Source organism: Canis aureus, chromosome X, assembly GCF_053574225.1.
Source record: "Canis aureus isolate CA01 chromosome X, VMU_Caureus_v.1.0, whole genome shotgun sequence".
Classification (NCBI taxonomy): Eukaryota; Metazoa; Chordata; class Mammalia; order Carnivora; family Canidae; genus Canis; species Canis aureus.
Window position 1 is genome coordinate 96,096,859 of NC_135649.1, and position 27,833 is coordinate 96,124,691.

Below are 27,833 nucleotides of genomic sequence, written 5' to 3' on the forward strand. Positions count from 1 at the left end.
CTACAGTAGCTGTACCATTATACATTCCCACCAACAATGACTAACCCAGATTCTCTACATTCTTGGCAATATGTAATGCTGTCACTGTTTTCTGGCTTAGCTCTTCTAATGTGTAAATAGTTCATCTCTTTGTGATTTTCTTTTGCGTTGCCCTAATAGCTGATGATACTGAGTATCTTTTTATCACCTTACTTGCCATCTGTGGACTGTCTTTGTTGAAATGTCTCTCCACGTCTTTTGTCCATTTTCGAATGGAATTGTTTGGGGGGATTTTGGTTTTATTTTACTTTTGTGTCTTTCTAGTTCTTTATATATTCTTGAAATGAGTCTTTGGCTGAATATGTGGTTTGCATTTTTTTTTTTTTTTTTTTTTTTTTTTTTTACCGTAGCTTGTCTTTTTATCCCCTTGGGAGCAAAATGTTAAAATTTTTGTTCCTGTCCACTTTATGAGTTCTTCTTTATACGAACTATGTGGTGATCCCTGGGTGGCGCAGCGGTTTAGCGCCTGCCTTTGGCCCAGGGCGTGATCCTGGAGACCCGGGATCGAATCCCACGTCGGGTTCCTGGTGCATGGAGCCTGCTTCTCCCTCTGCCTATGTCTCTGCCTCTCTCTCTCTCTCACTGTGTGCCTATCATAAATAAATAAAATAAAATAAAAAATAAATATATGAACTATGCTGTTAGCATAAAATCTAAGAACTCTACCTAGCCCTAGATCCTGATTATTTTCTTATGTATATATTTTTAAAATATTTAGTTTTGTGTTTTACATTTAAACTCATCTATTATGAGTTAATTTTGTATAAGGTGGCACACTTAAGTGTTCTAGCATCATTTCTTGAAAAAGCCCTTTGCTCTGTGAAATTGTTTTTGGATCTTTGTCTAAGTCAATTGACCATATTTGTGTGGTTCTCTAATCTTCCACTGGTCTTTGAGTCTGTCCAGCCACCAGTACCACACTACCTTGATTACCGTATCTATATAAGTTTAAAAATCTGATTAATTTTCTTCCTTCTTTAGTCTTCCTTTTCAATTTTGTTTTAATTATTCTAGTTTCATTGCCTTTCCATGTAAATTTTAGAGTGATCCTGTCTCTCCCAACAACAACAAAAAAAATCTTGCTAGGATTTTGATAGGAATTGTGCTAAAGCTATATCATCAATTTGAGTAAAACTATGTTGAGTCTCCCAATGAACATAGCATTTGCCTGTTAGTTAGATGTTCGTTGGTTTATTTCTATAGCATTTTGTTGTTTTCACCATATGTACAGTACATATTGTGTCCAATTAACACCTACTTCATTTTTTTTGTGAGAGAGCAAAGACCACTATATTTAATTTCAGTGTCCACTTGTTCATTACCAGTATGTAGAATTACAATTGATTTTTGTACTTTTATAATTTATTCTGCTACCTCAATGAGCTCACTTATTAATTCTGGGAAATATTTTTTTCTTGTACATTGCTTGGAATTTTCATGTTCATCCCATCTGCATGTAAGCAAGTTTTATGTATTCCTTTCCCATCTGTATGGATTTACTTTCTCGTGTTGCCTCTTTGCACTAGTTAAAACTTTCAGCCCTCTGTTGAGTAACAGTAAAGGATATACATTCTTGCTGTGTTCACAGTACTAGGGAAAAAGCATTTAATCTGTCACTGCAAAGTATGAACTTAGTTGTAGGATTTATGTGAGTGCTGTTTATTAAGCTGAGGAAGTTCCCTTCTGTTCCTATTTTTTAGAGTTTATTTCAGACATAGGTGTTGAAATTAGTCAAATGATGTCATGCATCCATGGGTAAGATCAAATTATTTTTCTTCTGTAACAGTAAATATGGTGGATTACAGTAATGATTTTCAAATATCAAACCAGTTTTATATCCCTGGAACAAACTCTACAAGATTTTTTTATATGTTGCTAAATTTTACATACTGATATTTTGTTAAGAAATTTTGCTTTGATATTGATAAGGAATATTGGTCTCTAGTTTTTTGTTTTGTTTTGGTGTTTTTGATTTTTTTTAAATTTTGGTATCAGGTTCTTGCTGGACTCATTAAATTGTGTTCAGAATTGTTGCTATCTCTTCTCTTTTCTGAAATAGTCAGTGTAGAATTGGTGTTGAATTGGTGTTGATCCTTCTTTAAAAGTTTGGTGTAATTTCCCATTGAAACCATCCAGGCATGGAGATTTACTTTTCAGAAGTTTTTAAATAATGAGTTCCATTTCCTGATTAGTTCTATGGCTGTTCAAATCCTCTATTTCACATGGAGTGATTTGGAGTAGTTGTGCTTTATGAAGAATTGGCCCATTTTATCTAAATTGTCAAGCATGTATGTGAATAATTGTCCACAGTGTTCCCTTATTATCTTTTTTATGTCTGCTGAGCCTATAGTGATACTCCGTTTCATTCTTAATGTTTGTAATTTGTATGTCTTCAGTTTTTTTTCCTTTATCACTCTTGTTAGCACTTTGTCAATCCTATTGATCTTTTTGAAAAATGAGTTGTTTCATTGATTTTGTCTATTGTTTTTCTGCCTTCAATTTTACTGATTTCTGCTGTTTATTATTTCCTTCATTGTGCTTGTTTTCGGTTTTATTTTCTTCTTCATTTTCTCGATTTTCAAGGTGAGAGCTTGGATTACTGATTTCTTCTTTTCTAACGTATGCATTAAAGAGCAGCTTTTTCAATTTATTGCCTTATTTAACTGACATGGCAATCTTTTATACTATGGAGTGCAAGTGGTAGTATCTTTAAAATCCTGTTCCTCCATTAGGTACCTTTCCCAGACAGCAGCGTCTAGCTTATTTGGGTTCATTAATTAACAAGTAGATTAAAATGTATTTTCTTTTAATACACTTCAAGCCTAATCCTGTTGAGGACAGGGATCAGGAATTATAGCCTTATATCCTTAGTGTAGAAATTTTGGCCCTAATCAATATTTGATAAATAAATGCACATTAATTCCCTACCCAGTGCCATTGTTTTCAATGAGAATTTGATATTATGGTGATCCCACAATGGCAAGGTTCAGAATCTCTTCTGACATATATTTGCAAACAGATTTGATATGCTACCCTCCAAAGATTGAGCCTTTATTTTGCATTTTATAATTATCTGTGTTATAAATTCCTGTCTTCCTCCCTCATACCTGTTTTCTTTTTTTTCAAGCTTAAATCATTGAGGCCCTATTAAACCCAATGCGCTTTTGAGAACTAATGATGTCAATCGGAGAAGGACAAACATTATATGGTCTCATTCATTTGGGGAATATAAATAATAGTGAAAGGCAATAGAAGGGAAGGGAGAAGAAATGGGTAGGAAATATCAGAAAGGGAGACAGAACATGAAGACTCCTAACTCTGGGAAATGAACTAGGGGTGGTGGAAGGGGAAGAGGGCGGGGGGTGGGGGTGACTAGGTGACGGACACTGAGGGGGGCACTTGATGGGATGAGCACTGGGTGTTATTCTGTATGCTGGCAAATTGAACACCAATAAAAAATAAATTTATTATTAAAAAAACAAAAACAAAAAAAAGAACTAATGATGTCAACAAAAACCATAACAAATCTTTTAACATCAAGAAGTTTACAACTGTGAGTAGTAAAGGTACATTCATATCCTTAGACTCTAAGTTGAGTCCCCTCAAATGGGACTGAGGAAAACCTCAAAAAAATCTTCATAGTGAAGGTGAATTTAAATAAATCCCAGAAGGATAAGGAGGCATATGACACACAGATAAAGGATAAAAGATAAAGAAATCATAAGCAGAGGCTATAGCTTATACATAACAAAATAGTAAGCAATGGGAGTGAAGTAATTCAAAAGGAATATACATTTTTTTTTCTGATTGAGTTTGCATCTTAGCAGGTAAGACATGTACTAAATATATATCCAGTTGATTTTTTATGCATGCAACAAATGTGCAAAGCAGCATGCAAGGAGAAGTTATAGGATGAACTTTTGGAATAGCTTGAGCTATAATGGTAGGAAAGCACCAAAGATCACTTTAGGGGGATTTGGAGAGATGTAATACAGTGTTGAAAAATGAAGGCAAGGCCTAGATCGCAAACGTTCTCTTCATTTCTGATCATATTTTCCACTGGGTTATCATGCTAGTAATGACTTTCCTCCTGACACTGATATGATAGCCCTGAGCCCACATGCTACTAATTCTTCATGTGTATGAGTGGCCCTACTCCCCACTACCACATCCATTTTATGACATTCTCTGCCCTGCTCTTTGCCCTGGGGAGGTCAGCTCTTCATCTCTGTCACCTCAGCCTCTTGCACCCTGTCAGCAAACTGTGTGACACCAGCACATCAGAGGACAGGGAGAAAACAGGGCATTTATTTGCAACTTTGTATTCACCTCACTAAAGTCTTGGTCATGACTATGTGTGTCTTGTATTATTCCAACAACTTTGTTCTCTCACTTTGACCCATCAGAGCTAGAGGTGGAAACAACTTCCCAGTTTTGATATTACCTGGTTCCTTCAGCCTCATCACCCTGCCTACATGTCTGTCCATATTATTTCAACAATTTTTTTTTGTTAAATGCTTTTGTGTCTGCCTATTTCCTGCCAGGACCTTGACTAATAGAATATAAAAAAAAAAAATCAACTTTTAAATCTCGGTACTGATTCTCTGCTTATCAACATCAATGTCTTTCATTTCTTTGTACTTTTAATACTTTTGTTTCACTCAGAAATCGTTAACCACCATCACTGATTTCTATACATTTACTCCCTAAAATGGTTAAATATCAATATATAAACTATGCAGCCATTATTTTTACACTACTTTTGAGTTTTACTAATATTCAGTAAGTAAAATGGTCTGCCTTGACCCTATAGAAAGCATTACTATGTAGTACCAAGTTCTGAAATCAAATAATTTTGTGCATGTCAGAGACATCATTGCCCATGGAACTATGAATTAAGAAATGGTCTTGGTTTCACAAGTTGTAGCTATTTTCTGTCTAGTGGAAAAAATTCTGAGTGTTTAAGAATGAATCCACAGAGTTCCAAAGATCCATTTACTAGTTTTAATGGGAATTTAAGTAATGTTAAAGAAATATACATTGCACACATGAAAGAAATAATGTCATATCGCAACATAGGTCAAATGGCAAACCTGAACTTCTAGTTCCATCTAACAGTAACAAGGGAACACCTCCCCTTCCCATGCTCCACCACAGGAATATAAGAAGAGGCTAGATAGAACAGAAGATTTAAATAAGATCCAAAGTCTGATAACATAATACCCTAAATGTCCAGGTTTCCATTTAAAATCACTCATCAAACCAAGAAAAAGGAAAATCACAACTTAAATGAAAAAAGGCAATCAACAGTCACCTCCATCGAAATGACACAGGTGATAGAATTATCTGCCAAGGATATTAAAGCAGCCATCATAAAAAATGGTTCAATAAGCAATTACATACTTGCTTGCAACAAATAAAAAATAGAAAGTCTCAGCAAGAAATAGAAGACATATAGAACAAAATGAAGTTTTAGAAGTGGAAAATACAGGAATCAAAATAAAATTCAGTGGGTGGTCTCAACAGCAGATTGGAGGGGGCAAAGGGCAAAATCTGTGAACAGGAAGATAGAACAGTAGAAATTACCCAGTCTGAACAGGATAGAAAATAGACTGATAAAAAGTGAAGAGATCCTCAGTGACCTGTGGGATTATAATAAAAGATCTATGATGCATGTCATCAGAGTCCTGAAAGGAGAGAAAAAAGAAAGTGTTACTGAACAGGTGCCCAAAGAAATAAAGGCTGAAAAATAACCAAATTTGGAAAGAGACAAAAACCACTAGATTTAAGAAGCTGGGTGAAGAAAAAGGATAAACCCAAGGAGATCCATGCCCATACCCATTATAGTCAAACTTCTGAAAACTAGTGGTAAAGAAAAAAAAGCTCGAAAGCAGTGAAAGACAAAAGACACTATCATCTCTATGGAAAAAAATGACAGAATATTTTTTTTATGAGAAACCATAGAATCCAAAATGAAATGGAAAATGGCATGACATTTTTCATGTGATTAAGGGAAAGAACTGTCAATGTCCAGAAAAACAGAAAAGGAGACAACACTGCCAAACACATTTTATGACACAAGAAGTACTCTGATACCAAAACCCAGACAAACAAAGCTACTATAAACCAGTATCCTTCATATATAGAGAGAGACAACAATCACTACCAGAATTTGATAAAGTATATTAACTAGCTTTAAAAAAATCACATGATCTTATTGATGCTGAAAAAAAGTTTTGGTAAAATTTAGCACCCATTCATGATAAAAATTCTCAGAAAACTAGGGGTACAGGAGAACTTCCTCAACTTGATAAAGAACATTTACAAAAATTCTATGGCTAACACCGTAATAATGGTGAAATATTTTAATACTTTCTTCCTAATAGTAGGATCAAGGCAAAGATGTTTGCTTCCAGCCTGCCATTTATATTACTGTGAATTCTAACAAGCACAAAAATGCAAGAAAAGTAAATAAAAGCATACAAATCAGGATGGAGGACTTAAAATCATCCCCGTTTACAGATGTTATGATGGGGCTCTGTAAACTATCCCAGGGATTCTACAAAATTACTCACAGATAAAATGAGTTCAGCAAGATCTCAGGACAAAAGATCAACTACAAAATTCAATTATATTTCTGTATGTAAGAAGTGAACTGCTGGAAACTAATTTTTTAAAAGATTTTATTTATTCATGAGCGATACAGAGAGGCAAAGACACAGGCAGAGGGAAAAGCAGTCTCCTTGAGGGGAGCCTGATGCAGGGCTCCATCCCAGGACCCCAGGATTCTGCCTTGAGCCGAAGGCTCAACCACTGAGCCACCCAGATGTCCTGGAAACTAAAATTAAAAATGTGATTCCCTGGGATGCCTGGGTGGTGTAGTTGATAGGGTAGCCAACTCTTGGTTTCCACTTGGGTCATGACTTCAGGGTGGAAAAATCGAGCCCTGCATTGGGCTCCTCTCTCTGCAACAAGGTCTGCTTGAGAATCTTTCTCCCTTTCCTTCTGCCCTTCCCACTCATTCATTCTCTCTCTCTCTCTCTCAAATAAATAAATCTTTAAGATAAAAAGTAATTTTCTGTAGTCACTACAAAAAAGAGAGAGAGAGAGAGAGAGAAATGTTTGGGAATCTAACAAAACATATAGGATCTACAGGACACAAACAAAAAAAAAAACAGGATGAAATAAAGACCTTGTAAAAAGCAGATAAATACTGTATTCATGGACTGTGAACTGTAACATAGTGTCAGTTCTCCCCCAAATTCATCAATAGTTTTTATGGAACTAGTATCAAAATTCCAGCAAGCTTTTTATTTATATGAACAAGCACCCAAATGCTTGAATCCTCTCTGCTTTGTGTAAGTTCAGTGCTAATAAACTCCCCATAACTAGCACATTTCTCCATTGGATTTATCTAAAGAGATTCTTTTTAACATGTCTTAATAGAATATGTAGCATTTCAGCCAATATGGACCATTGTAGGGAAGAGAAGCAGAAATAGACCAGAAATTATTTTTCCCAAATTACTGAATTTTTGAGCTTTGTTTAAATATCTTAGCTACTAAACCTGTTTTTTCCTAGCTTATTTATCCTGTGATGCCCTATTTAATCATAGAGCTTAAAATTATGTTAAATAAATCAGTGAGGAAAATGACTCATACCCCTCCCAATTTATATAAAATACTGGTAGGGTTTTCAATTTCTGAAGAATTCCTTTCTTGTACATTTTGAGGTTTACCATAATCAAGCCATTTTAATTAATATTTCACTCATTTTATGATATAGGAATTATTGATTGATATTAGAATATAAGCAAAGACCAGTCTTCATTTTTTATAACATATATCTTAAATTTGTAGGCTAAAGAAAGTAAGTAAAAAAACATCCTGATGCAAGCCTTGTTGTAAGAAAAATAAGCTTTGTATTCTAGCAAAAGTAGTGTATGAGTTCATGTGTAACATTTATAACCTTATTATTTAAAATTATTTTCAAACCATACATATTTTTGCTTTGGAATTACACTGTTAAGATAAAAAGACAAGCTGCCAACTGGGAGAAACTATTTGCAAAGCACATATCTAACAAAGGGCTCATATCTAGAATACATAAGGAACACTCAAAAATTAACAGTTAAGGGGCGTCTGGGTGGCTCATCGGTTGAGCATCTGCCTTCAGCCCAGGGCATGATCCTGGAGACCTGGGATCAGGTTCCCGCATCCGGCTTCCTGCATGGAGCCTGCTTCTCCCTCTGCCTCTGCCTATGTCTCTGCCTCTCTCTGTGTGTCTCTCATGAATAAATAAATAAAATCTTTAAAAAAATAACAGTTAAAATGAAAGGTATTCAATTGGAAAATGAGCGAAAGACATGAACAGCCATCTCACTGAAAAGTATATTCAGGGATCCCTGGGTGGCGCAGCGGTTTGGCGCCTGCCTTTGGCCCAGGGCGCGATCCTGGAGACCCAGGATCGAATCCCACGTCGGGCTCCTGGTGCATGGAGCCTGCTTCTCCCTCTGCCTGTGTCTCTGCCTCTATCTCTCTCTCACTGCGTGCCTATCATAAATAAATTTAAAAAAAATTAAGAAAAGTATATTCAGATGGCAAATAAGCATGAGAAAGGGTATTCAATGTCATTAACCATTCAGGCAATTCAAATTAAAACCACTATAAAATAGCTCCACATGTTTAACAGTGAAAAAAAAAAACTGTAACACTGGCAATACCAAAAGCTAAAGAGGATACAGAGGAACTAGATTACTCACATTGCTAGCAGATATCTAAAATGGTATTGACCCGCCAGAGAATGTTTTGGCAGTTTCTATAAAAAGTAAACATACATTCACCATATGGACCAACAAGTTGACTCCTGGGCATAATCCCAGATAAATGAAAAATATGTGCATAATTGTGTTGCAGCCTTATTTGCAGCAACCTCAAACCAAAAATAACCAAAATTTCCTATAATAAATAAATGACTACACAAACCATAGTATACTATTAACATGGACTACTATGCACCATAAAAACAAGCTACTAAGGCAATTATGAATGGATCTCTAGGACATTATGCCCAGTGAAACAAGCTAATATTAAAAGATCACATGCTGAATGATTCCATTTCTCTCATGTTCTTGAAATGATATAGTGATGGAGACCAAATTAGTAGGTGTCGGACTGTGGGATGCAGAGTCCAGGGAGTGGTGATTGGTCTGACTGTAAATGAGCAAAAGGAAGAACTTTGTAATGAGGGACTGAATCTGTAGTTCTCTCTTGTGATCGAGGCTGCCATTACCCAAATCTATAGTATTATAAAATGGCAGAAATATATACAAATTGCATCCATGTCAGTTTGCTGGTTTTGAAATTGTATAATCATTTGGTGAAATGTAATGGAAGACACTGAATGAAGAGTACGTGGGATCCCCTCTTTACTATCCTGGCAGCCTTTTTGTGAATATGTAATTATCTTAAAACAGAAAGTTAAATTTTATAAAGCTCTTCTCTGCCAATTATTAACACTAGGAGTTTGAGCAAATTGCCTTGACCAGTCATCTTTATAATGGGGCTCCTAAGACCTCACCAACAAAGTTATTGTGAGGACTAGTTGGGAGAGGTAAGTGACTAAAAACCCCAGGAAAATAGGACAAGGTCTGAATTAGAATTCACTGTGTTTAGGCCAAATTTTATTTTATGTACCTTTCATTTTTTTCAAGTTAAGTCTATCTTTTCACCTGGATTATAAAACCTTAAGGGAAATCCATGTATTCCACATTAATGTAGCATTTATCACAGGGATCCAGTATATTTTGATTGTTGACTAGGGCTAAGAGACCACTAAGATGTACCTGAGAGCTTTCAAATCTCTCCCTTTTTGGTGCACTCAATATGAACCAAGGCAAGATTTTGGTATGTTGGAAGCCACAGTAGTTTTTAGAAATACACACTTCATGGTTTTTCAATATTGGCTCTGCATTAGAAGTCACCTGTAAAACATAAAGCACTCGGTCCTACACCCAGAGAGTTTCTTATTTTTCAGGTCTCAGGGGTATAGCATTTCCAGAAATTTTCCACGTGATGCTGATGCTTCATGGACCACACTTTACAAATCACTGATGAACTGTGCATAATCCCTTGGCTTAAATGTGAGTTTGTGCCTATAGAAAAGTCACAGTACAAGGTGTAAAGGAACATGTGTATTCAGGGTGCTATTACACCCTACAGCACAGGAAAACACATGCTAACGTGCAAGTTTGGATCCAAGTTCATAAAAAACCATTTTTTAGTTTTGCTTTATGTAATTGCTGGTTATGCAGAGACTTAGATGACCACACTAAACAGAAGAAATGAGATGACCCACGGAGAACATTTTAAATCTATTTTGGATAATAGCAATTTAAATAAAACTATCTACAAATTAGCCTTATGCTTTATTTCATACAGATTTTGTTGGAGGAAATGGTGATATTATGATAATGGTATTCTAAAATATGAAATGTATAACGTTTAAGGTAAACATCCTACTCTGATTCAATATGCCAGGGTTTTTTTTTTCTGTTTTTATCTATAATTTATTTCTGTGCCAAGCAATTGAATGTTTGACATAGAAAAATGAGTCTGTCACTTCAACAAATGGTATTATAAAAACACTTGAATAATTTTAGCACAGATTATTATTGCAAAAAAAGAATATCCTTCTAAAAAGTTTAACCGGTGTTTCTTATAAATATTAGGTTCATCTGCTGCAATGAAAATAAGATAAAGAAGCCTTCTATTGGCAAAGAATGGTTTACAAACATGCCGAATAACATATTACAATTGTGTTCACTTAATACAGAAAACTTCTTTTGAGAGCCATTAAATAATTAATAATTAGCTCAATGTCAAAGAGAATGGCATTTTAATAATTACCACCAGAGAAATCAAAGAAAGGGTAATTTGTCAGTAAAGTTTTATCGTAAGATGCTACAGAAATTTAGCATTTTAAGAAGATTTCTTCATTCAATTATAAGAGTACTCTTTATTTTAGCGGAAGCCTCATCCCCTGAGAGCTATACACATTCTGCCTTCAGAGCTCAGCTGCTACATTCTGCTGTTGCTTTTCTTAATCAGACTTTTGGCATCATCAATACATGACTTTTGATAAGATCCCCAGGGTAGAAATTAAGTTTGGTAGACAGTGGATACATAACAAGTGCAGAGATTATTCTGAGCATTTCTTCTTGTTCAGTAGGGTGAAATTTTTAGTATTGTTAAGAGGGTTAAAAAAAAAAAGGAAAGGCATTTAAAAGTCTATTCTGGATTAGGATTTTCTGCTCTGTTTTTTTAGAAATGTGCACAGAAGTTACAGAAAGTACTGTAGTTTTGTATACTGAAGAGTTTTTATGTTTAGAAGCCTATGAGAGCAAGTACTATGTCCACTGTGCTATTCTGGTTTGGCTATTAATCAGAACACAGTTGAACATTATTTGGCTTCACAGGGCTTGCCATGCTGGAAGTACAACCTTATATGTAGTGGCCATGGGCAGTCCTATTATGGGAAACCAACTTGAGAGAAAAGGCGGGTCACTTGCTTCTGCGCAGGTCCTGGAATTTGAAATATCCAGGGGCCTCTACAGAATCCTGGCATCAGTTACTATGTTGACTCACTCAGTGTTGGGATCACTCACTTTCCCCTTACAGGACTCAGATCTTGGAGGCAATTAGCTTCATCAGAGAAAAACGAATAGGAAAAACTGAAGTGTTATTTTTTAAAAGGCTGCTGAAGTTGGTTGATTTCTCATCATTCCTAAACCTATTGGAGCACTTAAGTTGGGAGAAAATTTACCAAGATTTTTACTGCTGCCTTGATACATACTTTTTTTCCCCAAATGCTTTGGTGGGAAGAAGTAGAGGACTGTTGTAAGTACAAAGTAACTAAAGATACTTTTACCGTGGCATGACTTTGAGTTTGTGGCAATCACTGATTAGGCAGACTGTAAGTTATTATGGTAGTTTGTGAATAAGAATAAGTGTTATCTTATAGTTCCTGTACACATATATGTGTGCAGGTGTACATGTTTCTCATTGGGAAAACTTCAGTAGAAATGAGGTAGAGTTTAAAGTTTTGTCTTTATAAATATAATCAAGATCTTTCTTTTGTAAGAAATCACTAAAGTAATAGAATATGCATAACTGGCCTAGAGTATTTGTAACAAATTATTTTAATTGCTGTGAAACAATTTGTGTATCTGAGTTATTATCTTGATTGTTTGATACTTCTCTATTCAGTAATGGTTACATGTGGGGCAGTGACCTGCTATATATTCTCAATGTACTAATTGTGGTGTTAGAATATATGGAGGCATCAAGGTTAGAAAAATTCTTTCTGGCACATCTTGGGGGGAAAATTAGAAAACAAAATGAATTAAAATGGATAAATGGAGGTGGAGAAAAGTATGATAAGTATTTAATTTAAACATCCCTTTCTCGTATTATATTTAGTATTTTGAGTGTTCTTTTCTGTAGCATATGAAAATTCTTTCAAATAGTGATATATCCCTGCTGGCAAATGACCAGACACTTTTGTTAAGAACACAACATAACAGCATGAGGGACTTCTGATCATTTCCCAGTAAGCTCACTGTGCTGTTTCATGTCTAGTATGATCTAGCTTTTCAGTAAAGCCTTTTAGTTTGGCTTTTATATCAAGTGCATCTATTTTACTTTACTTTAAGAAAGTCATGATGACTAATGAAAAATTTAGAAATTGACTCTGGCACAGTAGTAAAAATAATATATAAAAATAATATATGAGGAGTACAGTGTGTCCCAAAGAGAAGGATGGAGGGGATTATCTCCCGGCCCCACTGCCTTTGACTGGTGGATTATAGCCATTCTGAAACAGATATGATGGCGATACCTATAATTAACAATAAAGAAAGTAAATATCTCCAAATAAGTAATTCTTCAAAACTTATGGTAAAAAGATCACAACACAACTTTGACCTCTGTGCAAAACAAAACAAAAGCAAACAAAAAAAATAAAAACATTGTACACTTCCTGATTCATGTTAGATGATCCCAGATTTTATAGATAAACATTTTTAATGAACTTCCCTTATTTTATAAATTTATTTGACAAGCATCAGAATTGCTCTCTTGTTGAAAAACTATTCCATTTACTATTGTCACAAAAATACAAAAGCATATATTCTTCACAGTACAAGTGTATTGATTGATCAAGTGATACACTGACAAAATTAAAACCAGAAACCAGTGGATAGAATGATTTAAATATATATATGTATATATATACACACACACACACACACACACACACACACACATATATCAAGGATGCAATTCAAAAAACTCACAAAGAATGAAGCAAAGGCAAACCTACTCTCTGCTTTGTTATAAATATTCAAATAACTTCAAATTCTTAACTAGAATTTAAAGATAGCTAAATTTTGGGACAAGCTCTGTAGGAATTTCTTAAAGCACATTTTAAAACTATCAGGTGATACTTAAGCTGCATGACAGTGGGTTTGCTGGGAGAATATGAAGATACTCAAATAGTTATATTTATACATTAACTTTTACCAGCTGACATACTTCTGTTTGAATGTACTGACTTTTGAATGTGGTTTTTTTAAATTGCCTTAGTTTGGAAAACTTAAAATAGTACACATGGTTGGTTACTAATGAAAGTAGTTGACAGAATATCCCTGTATTAACATAAATATTATTTACTTTTCAAATTGCTCAAATATTGCATTGCAAAGAGTCACTCAAATAATTTATTGTAAATATGCATTTCATTGGAATTTTTTAATGATAGAAATTATCTTAAGGTCTAATAAAACCATCATTTAGAATGATTTCATTTCCAGAGTCTTCTAAGGACATCTTAACTCTGAAAAAGAGGTTGCTGATCTAAGTGGATAATATATTTTTTAATTGAATAAGAAGTTTTCTGTGTCTCTTACAAGGCATAACATCAAAGAAAATGCAATAGAGAATGCCATGTAGTAGTTACTGTAAACTTAAAGATTACCAAGTGTTTTGTGCAAATTTATGTTATTTAAGGAAATAAATGTATTGATTGACACTACTCCAGCTAGCCAGTACTGAGATATAAATTCATAATTTGGAAAAGGATATTAATACAGCTTACTCTTTGGTTCTAAAGTATTCACTTGAAATCCTTGTGGCCCAAGTCATTTGTTACATGAGAAAAAATTGTCAAGTTCTTAACCACTAGCGTGGTTTAATAAAAGAGATTTAAATCTTCGTTGCCTTGGAAAAGTCAAGGTTTTTAAAAATTCTGTTGTATTATCTTTCATCATGGCTTTATCACTGGAAAAAAAAAAGAAGCAAAATGATTTCCCAAACTTTCCTTCCACTCCACCTTCCAATATAATATTCCCCTAACTTGTTAAAAAATGATTTATCATATTTTATTAGACTATTCTTTCTTCCACTGCAAATACAGGAAACATGGTGTTTTAATGTGAGTATATGTGTTTATATAAATCCATAAATACGTGTTAAAATCACAGAGCCCTTGAAAATTCATTGGAAATTAACCTTTCTTTGAAGATAATCTTCTGTTCACGTTTTTCATTTTCTATTTTAGACATACATCATTTTTTAAGAAATTGGGAGATAAGACTAATGTGTGTCCTCTGTCCAACAAAATATAACGAGCCACAAAGGAAGGAGCAGACCAAGGTTTTACGGGGCCTGGGATCATACAGTTTGAGGGAGGGGAGTCTTTTAAGAAAAATAATACAAAATCACGAATACACAATTAGGTAAGACCTTGGGAGGAGCCAGTGTAAGTGATGGGCCTCAATCCTTAAACTTTGAAAGCACTAAACTTTAAAAGGGATTTCCTGGGAAATCAGCTCCGTATGAAGACCTTTGTTGTTGTTGAATCCTTTCCCAGTTAAATTTTAAGATGAAATTGATGCTAGTTATATTTCTTTAAGCATACGTTATTTCTCAAAGACAGGCTTTTGTTTAATGCAGATTAGAGAGTTAAAAGAATGTATAATGGTAGGAATTTGACATTTCTGCCTTTCATTCTGAAAAGATACATTGATTAAAATGATGTCAAACTCAGTTAATGGAGGCGGTGCAGCTATTTCAGATATACAGAGTATGTAATTTGAAGGCAAGCCAAATCACAACGAGAAGAATAATGACGACCTTGGTTTATTTTTATATAGCACATTCAGGTTTTGATTGGATTCAGAAGGAGGCAATGGTTTTCTTTTTCACCAAGTCCTGCTATAGTCCTAGGAGATTTGTGTTCTGTTATCAAGGCACTTGGCTCATATTGGAACATTTTGTTGAGAGGGTCATGGGCTGCAGTATGGGAAATAAAGAGACTTTTTTTTTATTAAATGCAACCAAGTTCCATAGCAGAATTTCATGGAAATTTTTCTCTTTGGGGAGTATGCTCCGTGCAGCAGCCTGAGCTTCAAAACACAAACAAACAAGCAAACATCTTGGAGTCTTCACCTTTTCTTCATTTAAAAACATCTGTTAGTTAAACTTCTTGGAGTTTCACTCTATACAGTATTGACAGAGTAATATTCTTAACACGCATTTGGAGTTCTAAAGTTGAATTTATAGACAGATATGAAAGTTAAGTTGGCACTGTCCTTCCTGTATTTTCTTATTTTGCCAATTTCAGAGGGGTTTGTCTACTTATGTTACATGTGGAATTTTTCTTAAAATCTTTGTCTTTGTAAAATTTCAGGCTCCCTCTAGTTAACATTAAAAGTTCATGTGTCTTTTAGACACTCTCATATCCTGTCTTGAAGGGAACAGCCACCTGCTCTTTGTGAATCACTCATGTGCAAACCATAGGTTGAGGTGTAACAACTGGAATGATTTATTTCCTTTTTTTCCTAAAATCTGTACTTTGAAAGGCTTATTTTCCCCACATATGGCAGCGTGATAGAATTCTGCCTCTACCTTTTTTCAACCAGAGGTCTCCTCCAGAGATTGAGAAACAGTAACTCTCAGGGGCAGTATGGTCTTTCTCCATTCAAGATTACTGCCCTGAATATGGGGCAGAGGGGGTGGGGGACACAAAAAACTTGGCTCTGGTCTTCACGGTATCTTAAATTTCTCAGCCACAGTTCTTACAGGCAGCAGGCAGAATGAGAATGAAGAGAAGAAAATGGCCCTGCTTGCTCATGCTTAAAAAGACTCCTAATCTTAAAACTACACAATCTCCACCACATCCCCATTAACAAAACCAAAAGGCGGTACTCCCTCTGGCACAGCTCAAGCCCTCCATTTAGGCTGCCATTAAAAATAAAACACACACAACAAAACCATGTCTGCTCAACTCTTTGCTCAATCTTATGTTATTCTGATATCATTAATTCAAAATACCTGGGAATTTTAGTAGGCAAAAGAGCACACAGGGCAATTTTCTCGGGTCTTACAATCCCCGGAGGGATTTTGCATAGTGTTTGTAATGATATTAAGCCCTGAGAAAAAAAGTGTTCCTAGCAGTCTGGATTGAGTTTGGAAATCAATTTCTTCCCTGTCTCCTTTATTATCTTTTGCCTTCTGCCTCAGTGCCTCACTTTAGCTTTGTATTATGCACGCCATTCTTCAGTAACGGAAGGTGGGGGCGAATTGACAATTATCCTGTAACTGGAATGAGACTGTCATTTCTCTGCTATGCTAGTAAAATGTTGATGCTGCTGTTGTTTTCATTGTTCATAAATGACTCTTCCAGAACTCTTAATTCAATATTTTGATTCCATATAATTTTAGGGAAAAAATAGAATTCCATATAATTTTAAGGAAAATGTTGAAAAATTGATTTTTACATGTCAGTTTTGAAATCTGAAGTATATCGAAGGCTAGTTAAATATATTTAGTTTTATGTTATTGTTCAAGTGCAAGAATCTGAGGAAGAGCTTTGCTGCTATTTTTACTTAGTTTATTATTTTATTTATTTTAGTATGCAATTTGGTTGTAATGAATAGGAGAAATGTTAGAGTATATTATGAAAGCCAATGCTTACTCATGTAATAAAGTGAGAAAGTTGATATTTAAATGGATTTCAAACAGGCATAACATGATTTTAAAGAAACATTTAAAAAGTAGATGTTTGAAAAAAATAGATGTTTGAATTATCATGCTCTTAGTTTATACTTAATAAATAGCCCATTCATGGGCATTGGCATTGCAACAAGCAAGGAATCTACATATGCCAACATAATGTATGGTATTTGGCCAGCTTACTTTCAACTTTTAAATGTACTTTATCTCCACCACTATGAAACAATTGATGTTTTTAAAAGACCAGTATTAATTGGGCACAATAAGCATTATAATAGTCTCATATTATTTCCAGTTATGGACAAATAAAGGAGTTACCCTTTCAGTGTTTTCACTCTCTCCTTGGCTTTTGCTTTGTTTAGTTTTAAATTGCTGTCCCGCCCTCCCACTCTGTTTTTGGCTAAGACTGTCATTGAATCAGGACCATAAAAGGGCATAAACATCAGTGGCTTTTTGCTCATTCTTGGCACCCATCTTTATTTGCACACAACTTGTCTGCTCCTTTATCAGATTACAGCAGCAGTACTACCTTAGCGTGAGCTGAGTGCTGAGTTAAAGGGCACGGGAGTCAGTGACACTGTTACAAGTATAGATTTTTAGCCTTGGAAACTGTGTGAGGTCAAACTAAAGAAATACGAAAGAGAAAAATCACGGAATCAGAACTGCCTAAGTATTTTCATCAAAGGCAAGTTGAGTAATTCCTTTTTATACTGATGCTTAATGAGGCAGTATTAGAAATAATGTTATCAAAATGGCTGAGGAACTGATAAAATTGTCTATGAATCCCAGTGGCTCCCATATATTGGGAAATAACTTGGAAGGAAAAAGGAAAACCTGACTACAGAGTGCAACTAGATATAAGCAGTGTTGGCTTGTAGCTGGTTAACTGAAAGAGCTTACTGGAAGCTCAGACAGCTGGGGAATCCTGATTTAGTAGAGCCTGAAGGGCAGGTCAGGAGCCATGTGAACAGCTGCTGAAGAGCTAGAGGATTCCTTTGGATTAGGTGTACACACCCCATCTCTAATGGGCTATGTCAGAGAGCCCCAAGTGTTATCACGGAGTTTGCTTTGCTCAGGCCTGTGGATTTTGCAGTGTTTTACTTTAAATGTCTGGAAATAGAGTTGCTCTCAAAAGAAATCCAGAAATAAAAGTATTAAAAGAAGTGACTCTGTAAAGTGTGTACTGTATTGGGTTTGGGTGATCATTGTTTAAAAAAGAAACAGTTTGTTATTCATTTATTCATGCAGCTAGTATATATTGAGTTCCTACTTTGTGTCAGGTACCATACTATTCTCTGGAGATACGGTTCTAAACAAGTGAACTCACTGAGATTAGAATTCAGAAGAGAATATCCATATAGTCGCACACTATTTAAATTGTGTATGAGATAAGGGTTGGAGAATAAAACACACGTTAGTATAAGAATCTATCATAGTGAGACCTAGACTAGTATTGGAAATTGGGGAGAGATCTCTAGGAAAGTTACATCCACAGTAGCACAAAGAAGGATGGAAATGAAGAAGACCGGTCAAAGGAAAAAAGAGAGAGGAAAAATGTTTACATTCAGAAGGAACAACCCATGTGAGGATAGACCTTGGTATGATGAAAGAACTAAAAGAAGGTGAATTTTCCTTGAGTATCATAAGTCAGGGAAATCTTGGCACAGATGTGTGGCTAAAATGATGAGAGCTGGCATCTCAGAGCCTCAGAGGCCATGGGAATTTTCTTCTTTGTAGTAAAATCAGTGGACAGCCTTTTAGGGTTTCAGGTAGGACAGTGATATGAACATATTTGTGGGGCTTTTTTCCTTACTGTCATTCTGTTTCTTGAAAAAAAGAGATTAGGAGGTATTAAAAGTAGATAAAGAGATAAAGAGCTATCAATCTGGCAGTTTCTCCAAGGGTAAGAAGGTGGTGTTGACTAGAATGCTGACAGTGAAGTTGAAAGAAGTGGATTTATTCAAGATTTAGTTATGAGATAGAGTAAATAGGAATTGGTGTCAAATTGGATGTGGTGTCTTCCATGGCACTTAGAATTGGGTGTATAATGGTGCCATTTACAAGAAGACTTCAAGGGTTGCTGGAATGATGGGAAGGATTGGGAGGTGTGGATGCTAAGTTTCATATGAAGAGCATGCATACCATAGGTAGGGGCTGTGAGCCTAAAAACGAAGTCATTATTGAGGACTTGATATATTGAGCCATGAAGTATGGATGAGACCAACTACAAAGATCATGGAGTGTGAAAAGGAGGTCAGGAATTCAATATGGAGACAAGAGCATGCCAAGAAATTATAGAAGCATCTAGGTAGGATGATAAATCCTAAGGAAAGTAATACTTCAGTCAAGAGGAGTGTTATTTCAATCTCCCATTTAATGACTTTATGAATGAGGATCTCACTTGCAACACCAGGTGTCTTGGTTTCCACAGTCTCTGCCATCTATTTACCTCTAATTTCCTTTCCCATATTGCTATTTCTGTGAGATATCACCAAAATGTTGCCTTAGTAGAAAAGCTTCAATAAATATTTAAATTGTGTAATGTATTCAGCTTTTTCCTGTACTCTGCACTTCCTAAAAATACCTTCTTCGGAAACCCCATTTCAACTGACTGCTGTATAATGAAATGAGACTTCAGTGTAAAACATTTATCATAGTCTGAATTTCAATTGCTCAGTCAGAGTTGTTAAGCAATATGAAAAATCATCCTTTAGAGAATACAGAATTGCATAGATATGACAAGGTAAGTTTGCACTTTATTTAATGCTATTTTAGTTAATATAGATGCTTATTGGAGAAATGTCTAAAATTTCTTGAGAACCATTAGTAAAATTGATTATTCTTAAATCTGGAAAAATGGCAAAAATACTTAGAAAACATTGACAGTTCAGTTTAAATAAAACTAGAATTGTACTGAAGCAATAGAAGGCACTTGAGTAATTGAAATTTAGTCATGGATGAGTATAATGTACTTATCAGTTAGCTTTGGGGAAAGTAAGACTAGATGGAATATTAATATGTTATTGAGCAACTTTTTTACTATTAGGTTTTTACTTGCTTGTAGCTAAACATTAGCAAACACCTGCTATGTTCTCTCTGACTTCTTCAAGATTATAACTCTGTAGGTGCACATACACAGGCTCATACACACATGCATACAAATACGACTACTATAGTGTGTCAAGAGAATTACAGAGCATGGTACAAATCAGCCATAAATGACTACTTATGGCTGATGTGATTATGGAGGTTTTCATCAAAGAATCTACCTCTATAAATAGGCCTTAGAGTATGAGGATATGGAGATGTAAATTAGAGAATGAGTAGAAGGGGTGGTGATGCATAGACAAGGATTAATGAGGCTTTAATCTATCCTACCTGAATAGTTATTGACAGTACCTTGTATGTGTATAGCACTATTCAATATTACTAGCATGAATAGATCTCTCTCTCTCTCTCTCTCTCACACACACACACACACAGTCTAGAAATTAAGTGGTTTGCATACAAAAATGCTTGACCTGACTAGTATTTATAAAATCAATAAGTACTATTAAAACTGAAAATAGTGCTTCATTCAGAAAACGTAAACACTACAACAAAATTGGGAAAAGAAAAAAAAACTATTACATCCCAATATCACTTCCCAAGTATAATAAACAGTTGTGGTTTAATATTTTACTTATTCCTTAAGGAGCTATCAGTCATTTAATTTTAATATTAAACATTAGAGGTAAATATTATTAGGATTTTTTGATAATTTTCTCAAGAAAATGGGATAAGTGGGACTATCATACTATCAAAGTATGATAAATACAAAAAAACAAAAATATTACTTTTCTATACTTTATATCCATCAGTTGGACTAGATTGGTATTTTTCCTTAAAATTTTATGGTTTTGTTATTTTTCTTAATTCCAACTTCATTTGATGTTGTAGTTCAAGTGAAGTAAAGACTATCATGTCATTAAAACTGAGATAATTTCCATGTGCTTTCTTGAACTTGTACCAGTACCAATATTGATTGTTTTCTTCCTTTTTAATACTGTTGTATGTCCTTGAGGTCTGTGCATTGCACTCTCCTGGTTTTGTTCCCATTTCTTTGGGTATTTCTGTTCAATCTACTTTACAAGATAATTCTCTCTAATCAACCTTTAAATATTAGGATTCCTCAGGGCTCATTCCCAGCATGAGTGTCTTCTCTCTCTGTAATCCCTTCCTTGGTCATTGCACTCATGCCCATGACTTATTAACACGTATGTGGAGATAACTAACCAAGTTATACCTCCAGCTCAGATTTCTCTAGTAAATTCCAGAACTGCAGTTTCAACCGCCTGGTTGGCATCTCCATTTGCATGTGACAAAGTCACCTCTACTCTAAGTGCCCCAAACAAAACTTTCCCTCTGTCCATGAAACTCGATATTTTCTCATTGTTCCCTTTATCAGTGAATGGTGCTACGATTCCAGTTTCACAAGCTCTTGAAACCTATTACATCCCTGAAACTCTTATCTTTCAACCACTTGTGTCTAACCCATTAATTACTGGGGTTTTATCTCCTCAGTAACTTTTGATCCACTTCTTTTCATCTCCTCTACCATTAGCCCAGCTCAAGTAGCTTTGTCTCCCTAGAAATACAGCAGCAATAGCCATTCTCATTTTTTGTATTGCCTCTTCCCCATTCCCTCTAATCTGTTCTCTAAAACCCACCCAGTCATCTAAGTTAGACAATATTAGCGCACATTCAGTCACTTTGGTAACTTCTGCTCGTTGCTAGGAAAGCAAAACAAAACAGAACAAGATCTAGACTTCCTCTCCTGTCACATCTCTTGTAATGTTGCCCCTTTCTTACTGCTTTTCTGGTCTTCTTTCTGTTCCTTGAATAGACCTCACTTCCTACCATAGGGCTTTTGCACGTTTTTCTCTTTCTCCAGAACCTTCCTCACCCTTTTGTTTGACCTAGCTAATACCACTTTCTCCTTATAAGCCACTCCCTCTGGGAAGATGTCAGAATTACTTGAGCAGATAAAATGCCCCTACCATACAATATAATGTCATAACACATAGCATTGTCTTGATTCCATATGCGTGTATACACACACACTGTGTGTGTTTGTTACCAATCAATGCTTATCACTCCGAGTACATGGTAAGTTCCATGAATGTGAATATCTCCGTTGTTTGCTCACCACTGTTTTTCCAGAACCAGGCACATAAATATTTTTTTAACAAATGAATTGGTGTGTAATATTTGTTGCATGCTGTAATTGTAGCCATTTACATAAAAGAACATGTTATAATAATAATAATAATGATAATTTGACTGCATTTTATATAACAACAAAGGCACTTTAGTTCTGGCTGAAGTTTAACATATATAAATAAATAATGAAGATTGTTTTTTTTGTATTGGGTCTTATTGTATTTTATTTTTACTATCTCTAACACACAGACATTTTTTCTTCATCTATCTTGGTAATTCACAGGGGCCCTCATCAGTGTTAACTGCTTCTTTCACACCTATGATATTCGTCCTTGATTCCACACTAGTCTCTTCCTTTTTTCCTGTCTCTTACAGTTGATGCTTTCCTTTCCTCTTTCAACTGGCTGGCTGTGAATATCCAGGAAAAATCACTCGTTTACTCTTCTTATCTTTGCCAATTTGTCTCTTGAAGAAGAGATACATCTTCTTTATAACCTAGAAGAGCTTGCAATATGTATTTGGGTGTGAAGAAGAAGTAGTGATTTTATTTTAAGATGTCTTAGAGAAAAATCAGCACTGACCATTAAGTAATTTGTCCTAGAGTATAGAAGGGTGAGGGGACTCAAAGCACATTTAAATTATTTCTCTGAGGAAGGGCAAAAGAATTTTGCAACGAAAAATAGATTATACTGTGGAAAAATATATTGTTAGTAACACCTTTTCCATTTTATAAGGAAAAGACAACTGTCAACCAAACACAGAAAGAAAAAAAATGCTGCATGATCTCACTTATATGTGGAATCTCAAAAAGTCAAATGCACAGAAGCAGAGAGAAAAAGGTGGTTACCAGGGGTGGGGAAATAGAGAAAATGGGGAAATGTTGGTCAAAGGGTACAAAGTTGCAGTTATATAAGACGAATAAGTACAAAGATCTGATGTACAGCATGGTGGCTATCATTAATGATACTGTTTTGAATAATGGAAATTTGCTATAAGAATGGATTTCAGGTGCTCTCATCATGAAAAAGATAACTATGTGAGAAGATGGTATGTTAATTAGCTTGATTGTAGTTATCACTTCACTATCTGTATCAGACCATAATGTTATGCACTTTGTATAATTTTTCTCAAGAATAATTGGAAAAAAGTGACAACACTAAAGCCAACAAGGATGCAAAGAAACTGGATCTCTCAAACAATCCTGGTGGGAATGTAAAATGGTACAGCCATTCTAGAAAAACAGCTCAGCTTCTAAAACTCAACACATAATCACTGTATGACCCAGCAATTCCATTCTGGTATTTATCCCAGAAAAAGAAAACTGATGTTCACAACAAAACCTATACAAGAATGTTCATAGTGGCATTCTTTGTAATAGTCAGAAATTGGATATAACTCCCATATCCACTAATGGGTGGATGTAGAAGAAATGATGCATCCATATCATGAAATACTACTCAGCCATACAAAGAAATGACCTATTGTTAATACAACAACTCTCATGGATCTCAAGGGTACCATACTTGAAAAAAAGAAAAAAACCTCTAAGGTTACATACTATGCAATTCCTTTTATATAGCATTATTTAAATAACAAATTTATGAAGATCAAGAACAGATTATTCATTTCCACATGTTAGGAATGTGGGGTGTGTTCTATGTAGGGGTGCCAGAAGAGAACCTGTGGTGATAGACCTATTCTGTGTCTTGATGGTTGCATTTGTTGTACAAGACTATACTTGATAACAACGTGCATAACTACACACACAAACATCCATACACACAAATACCAACAGAAGAAAACAAATGAGTTCATGTATAACTGGTAAAAATTTGAAGAACCTGAATTACACAAATAATTTCCCAATTGTTATATTGTACTATAGTTGTCCATGGTGTCAGCATTGTAGGAGGTGGGGTGAAGGTTGCCCAAGACATACCTGCATTATTTCTTTGCAACTTTCTTTGACTTCATGCTTACTACAAAAAATAAAATAAAATAAATACAGCATTCAACCTTTAATAAGCCCTCAGTATCCTGAAGGCCAGTGTGTCATCACCAGACCTAATCAACAGATAAGTCTTGTAAATTAATAAATCTACCACTTAGGATACAAAGAATGGTTTAATGCTAACCCACTAGAATGCAATCCATTTCTATTATAGGGGAACATGCATCACTTATTGAACAAAATGTCATAGTGATTTAAGCCTTGTTCTAAATGTCCTACCTTGTGAGGTATTGTGCTTCAGATTGTTTATGACCAAAAAAAAGCCTGGATGAGAAGGGCTGGCATTTTAGAAATTATGCTGGTCCACAGGCATGGTAACTGGACAAGCCCAGAGACTACTTGAGTTTTCAACATAACTCTACCTATCAAGTTAATTAATCATGGACATGCCAGTATTTATTTATTTATTGAGTGCCTGGTGCAGAGCTTAATATTGATTGTCCTCAAGAAAAAATTAGAGATGATAATGTTGCTTCACAACATTACTTAATGTAGGCATTAGGAAGGGGTGTTCCCTGGTCATTGACAAAGTGTCCATAAAGTGGACAGGTTTTGTACTTTCTATTATTTTAACTATCAATATTAATGAATAGCTAATTTGCTTTTAACTTCCAAAGAGATGACAAATTGTTTAAACAGATGCACAGAGCAAGAGATGATCTCTGATTGTGTGTATATGTTTATCTGAGATCTCTTTGCTTTAATCTGGTCTTAAACAGATCCATCCTTCTCATTGTTACCCCAGTCGCGTTTTTAAAACACAAACTAGATCTTGTGCCTGTAGCTTAGCAGCCTACAGAGAATCCTCTAGCTACAGGGTAAAATCCAAGGCCCTAGTGCTCATGTCTCTCACCTTTTTATCTGCTGTTCTCCTCCGTGTACGCTTCTTTCCAGCCAGAAACTTGTGGTTCCAGAAATAAGTCATGTAATTGCATACCTATGACTAGTTCCAACTTCCTGGAATGTTCTTTAAAAAAAAAAACAAAAAACAAAAACAAACAAAAAAACCCAAAACAAAAAAAAAACATTATCACCCCATATCTTCTACTAACAATTTCTATTCATTATTTTAGTGTTTGTTTATAGAACTTCATTAAAAAGCATTCCTGACTGCCCTAGGTCAAGAGAGGTATCTCTGTTCTGCGTTCTTTTTTTTTTTTAATGAATTAAGGATTTTTTTTTTGATTTTTTTTTTTTTATGATAGTCACACAGAGAGAGAAAGAGAGGCAGAGACACAGGCAGAGGGAGAAGCAGGCTCCATGCACCGGGAGCCCGACGTGGGATTCGATCCCGGGTCTCCAGGATCGCGCCCTGGGCCAAAGGCAGGCGCCAAACCACTGCGCCACCCAGGGATCCCTGTTCTGCGTTCTTAATGAAAACTCACTGTAGATAATTCTGCGCCAGTAATTTTATCCTCTATTGCCAATATCAGGTGGCTTCTGACTCATTCCCTTACTCCTTGAGAGGAGCGTTTGTGCCTGTTATCTATGGGTTCCTTGTGCCTGATTGCTTGTAGGCACATATATGAATGATTAAATACCACAGCAACCATCTGACTGTTCTTTGGTCAAGAAATCATTGTGTTTTTGGAACTCAGATGTCCAGGTTGAAAATGGCTCATGCGTAGCAGTGAATATTGGTGTGTATTATTGTATTCACATACACACACACACACACACACACACACGATAACTAATAAAACAGTGTAGGATAATTCTTAGTACATCATTTTTTTCTGAGAGCTCAATGAATTATAAAAGTTATAAACCTCAGACTAAAATGTCTTTTGCTTAATTTAGATTATTCATATAATTGGTGGTATTTTTGGTTTATCTCTGAAATTAGTTTTCCCAATTTTTTTCTTAGTCTCAAAAGAAACTTACAGTTAAAAAAGAAGCCTGACTTGTGGGGATTCCTTTGAGGGACTACAAAGCTGACATCTCTTTGGAGTTCAAATTAATACAAGTGAGAGATTCAGGGAGGGTAGAAATTAAGTGAATCGCTTCTGTTTGTACAGTATGTGCATGCTGGGTCTGCTATTCTTTGATGTGAGTACAAGAGTTTTAAATCTCTGGCTGCATGTCTGAGAACAGAGTGTTAAGAAAGTGAAAGGTTGGCTTGGACTACCTGGAAGACAACTGTTTGCCTCTGCTTGAGCTATTGTTGGAGTTTCCCTGAAGGGGACTTAGAACAGAATGTCCATTCCAGGGAGTATTCAGTTTCAGATAGCTGCCTTCCCGAGCTCATTTTCCACCCTGAGATCTGGCCACAATGACTGGAAATCTTTCATCTGTTTTAATCTGGAATGGAGCTAATTTATAAAAGGAAAGTTAGTCGCTGGGTAACTATGTGCACAAGCATAGAGCCCATTGCACATGTGCCCAAATTCAGGGTGACAAATGTCTATTGAATGACTCAGACATATGGAATTGGAGGGTCCCCTAAAACAAAAATAGCTTCTATTGAGTCAGTCTAACAGCCTATCCATATTTATTAGGTGGAATCTTTTGCATTAAAAATAATGTTTGTAAGTGTTTTATTGACAAGTGAATATGAACTGCACTTTGTGCATTATGTTAACACACTTTTCATGCATTACAAAAATCCATACATCTGGTACACCCAGGCATTTTATGAGAAAAACTAGCTTGAGTGATGATAGTGATTTACCGAAGTAGTGAGCCCTCTGACCCAATTTCAAAATGAAATTGAGTTTCTGCAAAACTAATATAATAACTTTTTCTTTAATATTTTATCTTTGAGTACATTATTTGTATATAAAAGGTTTTTATGGGACATCATGACAATCTCTTTTGACTTGGAAAACTTTAACCAAGAAAAAGACATGATATAGACTCATTTTATCCATGACAATATATGATGATAGCTCTGTGATTAATTTGTTCTTAGTGAAAGCATGCATTATTGTATTATCTTCAACTAAAGTGGATTATTTGGCCAATTTTTTACTTTTATATGCCAAAAGTAAAGAACTACCCAATCAGGAAATAATCTAGGCCTTGAATAATATGGGTTTTTTTAAATATGTTTTACCTATTTTAAACTCATAGACATTCTTCTGCCTGGGGATCACATTGCAAAAATGTATACAATTTTGAAAATTGAAAATATACACTATGAATGAGAAATAGAGGATAAATATTAATCCATGGCATCTAGAAATCAGATTCTACCACTGAACAAATAATTTGTGTATATCCATTATCTTTTATAATAAATGATGATGATCATAATATTTCTTATAAATAATGTAAGTCTTCTAAAATTTTTGGTGAAGGAATGTATTACCATTCCTACTTCACGTATTTGGTAACTGAGTCCATATTATTTGCATTATAATTTGATTTATTATATTATCTCTACTTCTAGATTACCTCTTTCTGGATATAACAAATAATGTCTTATATGTGCTTATATTTTCAATGACCTTAGAATATTATTATATTTTAGCAAGAAGCTAAATAAATGTGTATTGAATTAATTCATA

General features: G+C 35.1%; 1 protein-coding gene across 11 annotated transcripts in view; it reads left to right on the plus strand.

Moving 5' to 3' along the window:
* The window catches only part of DMD (dystrophin), a 2,162,139-nt gene that overhangs the window by 99,326 nt on the left and 2,034,980 nt on the right, over positions 1-27,833 (plus strand). For 10 of the 11 annotated variants that reach the window (XM_077887782.1, XM_077887777.1, XM_077887785.1 and 7 more), the window contains exon 1: positions 11,679-11,936. The exons of the other annotated variant lie outside the window; for it this stretch is intronic. In XM_077887782.1, coding sequence (XP_077743908.1) covers positions 11,906-11,936 — 31 coding nt within the window. In that variant the 5' untranslated portion in view covers positions 11,679-11,905. Of the gene's footprint in view, positions 1-11,678; positions 11,937-27,833 lie in introns of those variants that run through there. 11 annotated transcript variants of the gene reach the window in all.